This window comes from Apodemus sylvaticus, chromosome 17 (genome assembly GCF_947179515.1).
Source record: "Apodemus sylvaticus chromosome 17, mApoSyl1.1, whole genome shotgun sequence".
Classification (NCBI taxonomy): domain Eukaryota; kingdom Metazoa; phylum Chordata; class Mammalia; order Rodentia; family Muridae; genus Apodemus; species Apodemus sylvaticus.
This window is the reverse complement of record NC_067488.1, coordinates 57,954,856-57,964,959: the sequence shown is the minus strand read 5'-3', so window position 1 is coordinate 57,964,959 and position 10,104 is coordinate 57,954,856. Positions and strand designations below refer to the sequence as shown.

General features: G+C 50.6%; 1 protein-coding gene across 1 annotated transcript; it reads left to right on the top strand.

The window, feature by feature from the left end:
- Positions 1 to 82: 82 nt before the first annotated feature.
- On the top strand, positions 83 to 4,418 carry Lmf2 (lipase maturation factor 2). The gene is made up of 14 exons (XM_052161247.1): positions 83 to 235; positions 708 to 961; positions 1,070 to 1,098; positions 1,239 to 1,453; positions 1,531 to 1,709; positions 1,944 to 2,085; positions 2,192 to 2,326; positions 2,401 to 2,506; positions 2,585 to 2,681; positions 2,754 to 2,936; positions 3,022 to 3,190; positions 3,274 to 3,385; positions 3,466 to 3,562; positions 3,665 to 4,418. The coding sequence occupies exons 1-14, from the start codon at positions 142 to 144 to the stop codon at positions 3,959 to 3,961; spliced, it is 2,109 nt and encodes a 702-aa protein (XP_052017207.1). The 5' UTR covers positions 83 to 141; the 3' UTR covers positions 3,962 to 4,418.
- The last annotated feature ends 5,686 nt before the right edge of the window (positions 4,419 to 10,104 follow it).

Below are 10,104 nucleotides of genomic sequence, written 5' to 3'. Positions count from 1 at the left end.
TTTCTGGGTGGTTAGTGGTGAGTTCCTCGGCACTGGGTGGAGCTCAATGACCAGACCGGACGGATTCCAATTGGGGCGTGGGCCAGAGGCGGGGCTGGGGGCGGCTAGGAGACCGGAGGGCACTGCTTCAGCATAACGGACATGGCGAGCTCCCGGGTCTCACAGCAGCTTTTCCTACAGGGTGTGGCCGCTGTCTACTTGTTCGCCTTTGCGTCCCTCTACACTCAGATCCCAGGTGAGGGCACGAAGGGTTGAATAGTTACACGTGGTAGCATCCCTTCCTTCACTCCGCTCTCTAAGGCGGGTGTGAAGTCCAGGCCTCTCTCTACACGGGATTAAGGGGTGGTAGGTAGGGCAACAAGAGTGGAGGGAAAAAGATGTACTAAGGTCGATTTCCCTTAACTGTTAGGATTCTCATCTAGGGTTAGGGAAAAACCCCGAGGGGAGTGGGTGGCAGATTTCTACCTGGACTCTGTGGGCAGGTAGGCGAGGGATGAGCTCTTCTTGACGGAAGGTGCTGACCCAGAATCAGGTTTTCTGAACCTGGTGTTGAGGGTCACCGACCTGGGATGGGAGCATCTGCAAGCACAACCTGGGTTTGGGAGTTGGGGACATCTGCATGCCTGGAGCTGGTGGTGGAGCATCTTCAGGGGCCTAACTTCATGTGCATTTAGTCTGAGGCTTGGCCCTAACGTACCCTCCCACAGGCCTCTATGGCCCAGAGGGCATCCTTCCGGCTCGCAGAACACTACGGCCCCAGGGAAAGGGTCGGTGGCAGCAGCTGTGGGAAACTCCGACGCTGCTGTGGGAGGCACCAAGACTGGGGCTGGATACTGCCCAGGGTCTGGATTTACTGACCTTACTGGGCACCGTGCTAGCCCTGGGCGCCCTGCTTCTCAACTCCCTGAGACACCCCTTCATCTACCTGCTGCTCTGGGCGGCCTACCTGTCAGCCTACCAGGCAAGTGAGACACTTAGAACTTCAGCCTCCATCTAACCCACCCACTCTGCCTCACCCCATGCCCCCACAGGCACTCAGGGGCTCTCTAACTGGCTCCTCTCCCTACAGGTGGGCCAAGTGTTCCTTTATTTCCAGTGGTGAGTGACCTGGGGGGGCGGGGGGGGGGACAATCTGCCTGAGGCCATTGGGCAGGGATGGTTGCCTCTCCTGGGAGTACCCTGTAAGGGAAGCAGCCTTAATAGGAAAGAACCCTTTAGGATATTTCCTCTCCCTATAGGGATTCCCTGCTGCTGGAGACAGGCTTCCTGGCTATACTGGTAGCCCCCCTGAGGCAGCCTTCCAAACCCAAGACTCTCCAGGGTGGATTAGCAGGAGCCTTACCCCATGAAGACCTCCCATTCTGGCTCGTGCGCTGGCTGCTGTTCCGACTCATGTTCGCCTCTGGTGTGGTCAAGCTGACCAGCCGCTGCCCTACGTGGTGGGGACTCACTGGTGAGGGCCCAGGGCCTGAAGCTGGGATGGTCTAGAGGTTCTTAACCAGCTCTGACCTCTCTGCTCATTACCTGCAGCTCTAACCTACCACTATGAGACCCAGTGCCTGCCCACACCCGCCGCCTGGTTTGCCCACCACCTGCCAGTTTGGCTGCACAAGCTCAGCGTGGTGGCCACCTTCCTCATCGAGATTGCAGTGCCGCCCCTGTTCTTTGCGCCCATTCGCCGCCTACGATTGACTGCCTTCTATGCTCAGGTGGGTAAGTGTGGCCTTTAGCACTGGCCAGTGAGGCTTGTTGGGGGCAGAGCAGGCCTGGGAGTAGTCAGGGGGTGGGTGCTGTGGGGAAAGCATTGCAGGCAAAAAAGATATGTTACCCGGTTCAGGTATGTACTGTCAGGTAAGGCCATGCCTTTGGGAAAGTGTTCTTTAGGTTTGCAGGGCCCGAGAAGAACATCCCTCCATAGCTCTGACTGCAAGCCTTCCTCTCAGGCATTATTGCAAATCCTGATTATCATTACTGGCAACTACAATTTCTTCAACCTGCTAACCTTGGTGCTCACCACCGCCCTCCTGGACGACCGTCACCTGTCTGCTGAGCCTGGCCAGAGGTGCCACAAGAAGCAGCCCACGTGTGAGTGTCATCCTGTCACGACAACCAAACCGATGTCTCACCCGCCAAAGAACCCCTGTTCCTTGGCTTCAGACTCTCAGCCAATCTGTGACTTTCCTGACCGTAGCCTGGCCCAAGGCCCTGCTGACCACGCTGTCCTTGCTGCTGGAACTGACTGTCTATGGGCTGCTGGCCTACGGCACCATCTACTACTTTGGCCTGGAGGTTGACTGGCAGCAGCATATCATCCTCTCGAAAACCAGTGAGTGCCAACTTGGGGCTCTAAGGGAAAAAAGGGTTGGCTTGGTCCCTAATCACGCTCCCCTCCCTTGGTAGCTTTCACCTTCCATCAGTTCTCCCAGTGGTTGAAGATGGTAACCCTGCCTACCGTGTGGCTGGGCACAGCCTCCCTGGCCTGGGAGTTGCTCGTTGTCCTCTGGAGGTATGTACGTACCTGAAGACCGTGGGCAGACGCCGCTTTCAGATCAAGTCTGACCATACACGTCCCCCTTGTCCCCAGGTGGACCCAGGTGCAAGGATGGTCACGGAAGTTGTTAGCGGGTGTCCAGCTCTCCACCCTGGGCACGGCTACAGTGGCCTTGTTCTTGATCAGCCTGGTAGGTCACCCTGTGAAGACTAGGGTTGGAGGAAGATGGGGCGGCCCTGAGCTATTGCCTGTTTGCCTGCAGGTACCTTACTCCTATGTGGAGCCCGGGACCCACGGGCGTCTCTGGAATGGGGCTCATCGCCTGTTCAGTTCCGTGGAGCATCTACAGCTAGCCAACTCTTACGGCCTTTTCCGTCGGATGACTGGCGTGGGCGGGCGGCCGGAAGTGGTGCTGGAGGGCAGCTACGATGGACAGCACTGGACAGTGAGCCTTCCCAGAGGATGCGGGGGAGGGGGGCGTAAAGGGACCAAGTCCAACCATCCTGGCTAACCATATGTCTGTCTGTCAGGAGATCGAATTCATGTACAAACCTGGGAATGTGAGCCGACCACCCCCTTTCCTGATTCCTCACCAGCCGCGCCTCGATTGGCAGATGTGGTTTGCCGCCCTTGGCCCACACACACACAGCCCCTGGTTCACCAGCCTGGTGCTGCGCCTCCTGCAGGGCAAGGAGCCAGGTGAGGGATGGGCTGGCAGGCAGAGGGGCCAGGAAGGGAAAGGCAAGTTCACAGCCGTGTTAACCTCTCCTCCCCTCACACAGTGATCCGACTGATCCAGAATCATGTTGCTAACTATCCCTTTCACGAGCAGCCGCCCACCTACCTGCGGGCCCAGCGCTATAAGTACTGGTTCTCAAAGCCCGGGGATCAGAGGTAAGGCTAGAGTGATGGAGGGGGATCCGGGGGCAGGGCCTGGGTTATAGCCACGTGCTGACTCTCCAGCTCTGTTACAGCCGGTGGTGGCACCGCCAGAGGGTAGAGGAATTCTTCCCATCTGTATCCTTGGGGGACCCAACCCTGGAGACACTGCTCCAACAGTTTGGACTAAAGGTATGGAGAAGGAGCCAGCTGAACTGTGCGAGGCAGCGGCAGGGTGCTTGCCTGTTGCAGGACTAAACCTTAGTGGGCTCTTCTTGGTTTTTGTCTCCATAGGATAAGAGTCCACTCCGGGCCCGCAGCCCCAGCAATGCTCTGGCTCAGACACTGAACTGGGTACGGACACAGCTGTCTCCTCTGGAGCCTTCCGTCCTTCTGTGGGGGCTCTTAGGGGCAGTGGTGGCCATCCGAGTCGTGCAGACCCTACTTGCCCCCCACCCGCTCCAGTCCTCAAAACAGACTAGAGAGGAAAAACGTAAGCAAGCTCCCAAGAAGGATTCCAGAGCTGCCTCTGAGCAGGCTGCCCCCAACAGCAACAGCAGTGACTCCTGTGCCCCTCGGCGGAAAAAATAGCTTCACGCGCTATCATCAGCCTGCTGTGCGTTCCAATAATGAAGTCAAAGCCCCAGGATTCCAGCATACACCATGACACAGCCCAGCCACTGTGCCTTAGCCAGTCCTGCCAGGGCAGATGCAGACTGGAACGCTACCCCTGCGGATTGCTGGGTGTCACCTGGAGAGCCCCGCTCATCCCTCTGCACCAACCAATTCCTTCACTACTCACCTTCTACTGTCTTGGACCCAACCCAGAAGTGGGCCCGCGGCCTAGCTCGGGGCTTTTCCTGGACTGCCACAGTCAGTGTACCCATAGATGGAAAGGCCTGGGTCTGCAGCGCCTACCCAGCCCCACTGTGGAGAGGGCGAGCTAAGCCTGCTGAGGACAGGAGCCAGGAGAAGTGGGTCCGTGAGACTCTGCCTGCCTGTCTGCCTGCCCCTCAGACTGCACCAATAAAGGCCCCATTCATTTGTACATACCCACTGACTAGTGGTTCCTTCCTTGTGAGGAGGCCTGAGGGTAGTTGGCACAGCATAGACCAGTTCCTGGGGCTAAATGATAGGCTCCCTCCTTGTCGCTCAATGTTCTCCACAAAATAAACAAAAAGGCCTGGTTATGAGAAGCCTGGGCTGGCACAACCTGGCAGACCTGCACAGTCAGGACTGTGAGGCCAGTGGAGGAAGATGAAACTAGAGCCACCCAAGGACCGGGAGCTTTCCAGACTGCTCCTCTCTACACCTCCTGCTTCTGGTCTTCAGAAAGGTCAGCGGATGAAAGGGATAAAAGGGGAAGAGTAGAGTGCTTATGCTATAGATACACCTCTAGAGAGGGATGGATATATATCCCGGAGGTGCTGGACTGAGGATGGGGGAAGGAGGTGCACGTGCTCACCTCCAGCCTTATCCTGCAGAGGACAATGGAGCTGGAGTCGTTTCCGGGCCAGGCTGTCCGCTCCCTCCTTCCCTGGGCTCCTGCAGCACAGCTTCCTCCATCCTGCCCTATTGTCTGTCCACACCTCTTCCTTTTCCTCTCCCAAAGTAGCTACGCTGGCTGGCAAACAAACCCAAAGACGTTCCCGTCTATTTATTCTTGAAACTGGCATTGTCGGCATGTGCCACCATGCCCGTTTTTGTTTGGTGTTTCATTTTGGTGTTTGTTTTGTTTTTGTTTTCTTTGAAACAGGGTTTCTCTGTGTAGCCCTGACCATCCTGGAACTTGTTCTTGTAGACCAGGCTGGCCTCGCATTCAGAGATCCACCCTCCTGTGCCTCCCAAGCACTGGGATTAAAGGTGAGCGCCACCATGTCTAGCTGTGCCCAGGTTTTTTTATTTGGGTTATAGGGATCCAGACTTGTGTCCTTGTGCCTATGGGGTAAGTAAGCACTTTACTGACTAGACCATCTCTCCAACCCCTTAACCATTAGTTTTCATTCTTTTTTTTTTTTTATGTGCATAGGTGTTTTGACTTCACGTGTCTATGTTTGGGTGTCAGACCTTGGAGTTACAGATAGTGGTTAGCTGCCATGTGGGTGCTGGGCTTTGAACCCTGGCCCTTTGGAAGAGTAGTCAGTGCCCTTAACCACTGAGCCATCTCTACAGCCCCCTTAACCAATTTTAAAGTTTTACTTTTATTGCTTTTCCTTACATGAATGCTGGGTATGTCCAGAGGAGCACAGCTGACAGAGCCGCCGGAGCCACCGGGGGTGGGTGTTAGAAACTGGACTCGGATCCTTAGAAAGAACAGCACACACTCCGAGCCATCGACGTTCTTAAGTGTATATTTTATAGTATTTTGTAACTATAATCTCTTGCCATTGTTTCTACAACTTTCACAATACCCCCAAAAGAAACCCTGTGTCCCTTAAACAATAATTCTCCTTAGTCCCTAGCAACCTGTGCTTTCTTTCTTTCTTTTTCCTTCTTTTCTTTCTTTTTCCTTCTTTTCTTTCTTTCTTTGTTTTTTAAATTCTAGATACCTCAAAGAAATTGAATTATAATCTTCCTTTTCCCTTTTGTTTTGTCTTTTTTTTTTGCAATATATTTTCATGATGAATTCTTAGTATAATGTATCAGAGTGTCATTTCTTTCTTTCTTTCTTTCTTTCTTTCTTTATTTATTTATTTAGTTAGTTATTTCTGAGTCAGGGTCTCATGTAGCCTAAGCTGCATTCTATCTTAAACCCGTCACCTCTAAGAAGGCTCCAGATTCTGTCCACTGAAAAGCAGTGTTGGGCCTTTCTGGGCATAAGGAGCCAAAGATAGCCTTGAACTTCTGATCTTCCATTCTGCCTCTCTAATGCTGGCGTTGCAGGCGTGGCCCACCCATCTATATTTGGGGGATTGTTTGTATTTAGGGGTTTTTTGGGGGGAGGGGTATACGTTTGCTTTGTTATTATTGGAGTTGGTTGGCTGGTTGGTTTTGAGACAAGGTTTTTGCTATGTAGCACTGGCTGGACAGGAAATTACTATATAAGGCTAGCCTCAAAGATGCAGCAATTCTCCTGCCTCAGCTTTTCAAGAGCTGGGATTACAGCATACTCTACCTCACCAGGCTACGTTTCTCAGTTTGTCACACAAAAGGCTAAATACCCATCCCGAAGGCTGAAGCTTTGTCAGATTTATCGGCAGTAATCATTTTAATTTCATCATAAACAAAAACTGCCCTTTCACTTTGCGTTTTTGGTCACAAGCCTTTAACACTGAGCCATCTCTTGAGCCCCAGTTTCAGCTCTGAGAACCGTACTGAAAAACATGGCCAGCAAAGTTAGTGTCACTGACTCAGTTAATGCAGGGAGTTTCATCATTGTGGTTGAAGCAAGCTGATAGTGGTTTCAGTATCCTATCAAAAGAGCTTTGGCCTTGCAGCCCTGAGAGGAAATAAGCAGAAACCAGGGCCTGTGTTTTGGTTGCTGAAGTTGTCTGAGTAGTAAGACCCAGAAGAGAAGCCAGCGTATAAGCAACAGAGACAGCAAGGGGAATGGCAAGGCTGAAGTGGGGTCAAGGGAAAGCCAAGCCTCGTTCCTTCTTTCAAGCCCCATAGCAGTTCTAGCAACAGGAGCCCCCAGAAAGGCCTCACAGCCCTTCCCCCTGAGTGAGCACAATCTTGAGCCCTGCTATCCTCCCATGCACACTTTGGGACTTTTTAGAGATGGCAGGAAGGTCCTCAAGGCACACAGGTTCTGGGGACAATAGTCAGGAGGACAACAAAAGCAATACTGTGTCCCATGACCACAGCCAGAGTGATCAGTTCAGATGTGGTGCCTCATACCTGTCATCCTGAAACTCAGCCAGCTAAGGTAGAAGGGTCTCAATGTCAAAGCAGCCGAGACTACATAGCAAGGGGAGGGGTACAAGGCTAGGGATAGTAACTGATGTCTGTCCACACCAAGTCATAGTGCTCAGCCTCGACATGTAGATGTGAAGCATGATTTCCAACCCAAGGAACCAAACTCCCTTGGAGAAATGACTGATGCTAGGAGGGCTGGTACAGCCTTGAGGGGCTCAGAAAAGCAGCCCCAGAGAGGTCCTCGCTGTCAAATCCTCAGAGTGCACCAAGCCCCCCTGCCTTCAGTCTCTTCTCTCACACAGTGTTCTCAACCTCCCTAGTGCTGCAACCCTTTAATATGGTTCCTCTTGGTTTTTCAAGACAGGGTTTCTCTGGGTAGCCTAGGCTGTCCTAGAACTCACTACGTAGAGCAGACTGGCCTCAAACTCAGAGATCTGCTGGGCATGGTGGCGCATGCCTGTAATCCCAGTACTTGGGAGGCAGAGGCAGGCAGATTTCTGAGTTCGAGGCCAGCCTGGTCTACAGAGTGAGTTCCAGGACAGCCAGGACTACACAGAGAAACCCTGTCTCGAAAAATCAAACAAACAAACAAAAAAACCCTCAGAGATCTGTCTGCCCCGGCCACCATTGGGAGTGCAGGGATCCAGTGCATGCACTACCACCATCCAACTCAGTTCCTCATGTTGCAGTGACCCCCCCCATCATAAAATTATTTTGTTACTACTTCATAACTGTATTTTTGCTACTGCTATGATGCTATATTTATTTATGCTATAAATATCTGATATATGACCCCAAAGGGTCGTGCCCCACAGATTGAGAACCACTGCTAGGAAAAACAAATGAAGTCTCCAGAACTTGTGACTCCTGCTATGTAGAAAAGGCATTTTGAGCAAGGATTAAGTAACAGATCTTGATGGGATCGTTCTGGATTGTCCCAAGTGAGCCCTAAATGCTACCCCAGGTGTCACAGCAGCAGATAGCACTTGTCCACCCCCAGAAGACCTGAAGTGCAGAGATAGCCACAGGTTCCTAAGCAGTCTAGGAGCAGGGAGACATGGGCAAAAGCAAGCAAACACAAGCAGCTCTTCCCAAACGCTGCTTTTCACTTCCGGTCTTCTGAACTTGAAATAATTAATTTCTCAGGGTTTTGTTGTTTGTTTGACTTCTGGTTCCAGGAAGGAAACCCAAGACTGGGACCATACCAGGTCAGCTCTATGCTAATGAATATACCCTCGGAATTGTTTCTTTCTTTTTTGTAATTTTTTATAATTCTTTTTTAGAATTATTTATTTATTTATTATACGTAGGCACACTGTAGCTGTCTTCAGACACCAGAAGAGAGGGTCAGATCTCGTTATGGATGGGTGTGAGCCACCATGTGGTTGCTGGGATTTGAACTCAGGACCTTCAGAAGAGCAAGCAGTCAGTGCTCATAACCACTGAGCCATCTCTCCAGTCTCTTAAATTGGCAAACAATGTTTATATTTATGATACACAAGTATATGACACTTTGAAATGTGTTCATCACCGGGATAATTAATAAGCTTACATATTTTGTGTGTGTTTTGAATACTTAATTTTTATTACATTTATTTTATTTATAGATAGTAGGTGGTGTGTGTACACTGAAGCTTGTGGAAGTCAGAGACAGCCAATGGGGATTGGTTCTCTACCGTGCTGGTTCTGAAAATTACACTCATGGCTTCTGGCTTGGTGGCAAACACTTTTACCAAATGATGCATCTCACCTCTCACTCCTGTTCAAAGGTATCTGAAAAGAAAAGCATGGTGTATATCCATATATACACATATGGATATCCTTTAAGAGTCAGGCATGGCACTTGGGAGGCAGAGGCAGGCGGATTTCTGAGTTCGAGGCCAGCCTGGTCTACTGAGTGAGTTCCAGGACAGCCAGGGCTATACAGAGAAACCCTGTATCGAAAAAAACAAAAACAAGCAAACAAACAAAAAAAAAGAGTCAGGCATGGCAGGCTGGTGAGATGGCTCAACGGTTAAGAGTGTTCTTCCGAAGGTCCTAAATTCAAATCCCAGCAACCACATGGTGGCTCACAACCATCCGTAATGAGATCTGACGCCCTCTTCTGGAGTGTCTGAAGACAGCTACAGTGTACTCACATATAATAAATAAATACATAAATGTCAAAAAAAAAAAAAAGAAGGAAAAAGAGTCAGGCATAGTAGCAAACGTGTAATCCCAGCACTCAGAAGACTAAGACTGAGACAGGAAGATCACAGGTCTAGCATTCAGGACTTGCCTGAACTACATGTAAACTTGACTTAAAAGCAAAAACAAAACAGACAAAACTCCATCTGGAAGCCCTTGGCAAACCGAAGCCCAGGGGTTGTTTTGCATTGAGGCCAGCCTAAGGCATAGTGTCTGATACTGTCTCCAAAACAAAACAAAACACAAAACAAAACAACAAAGGAACTCTCCCTTTTATTTTTATTTGTATTTTTCATTTTTCTCCAGTGTCATCGTCTTGACTGCTGTGGTTACAAGCATGAAACACCACGCCTGGTTAGCAATCATACTTTCAGTTTGTTTGAGGAAGCTCTATACTGTTTAAATTCTTAATTAATTTTTTCTTGTATGTTGTGTGTTAAGCAGATTGTCCCCCATCAGTTCCTCACTACCCTAGGTTTTCTCAACTCTCCCCTGTCCCATTAGGCTTTGTTCCACTAGATACACTGCGTGTGTGTGTATGTGTGGGTGTGTGGGGGTGTGTGTTGGGACAGTAGATAAAGATGCTTACTGTCTGAGTTTGCCCCCCAGAATCCACATGGCAGAATGTTGGAAAGCAGAAGTAGAATCCATACACAAAGTAGAAACAGACTTCTACTTTCATTATATAT

Bases quoted from the DNA above. Each gene is read 5' to 3' on its own strand.
- Lmf2 (XM_052161247.1), top strand. From the start codon at position 142: ATGGCGAGCTCCCGGGTCTCACAGCAGCTTTTCCTACAGGGTGTGGCC. The intron at 2,086-2,191 runs GTGAGTGTCATC...TCCTGACCGTAG, and splicing joins CCACAAGAAGCAGCCCACGT to CCTGGCCCAAGGCCCTGCTG. The intron at 3,386-3,465 runs GTAAGGCTAGAG...GCTCTGTTACAG, and splicing joins TCAAAGCCCGGGGATCAGAG to CCGGTGGTGGCACCGCCAGA.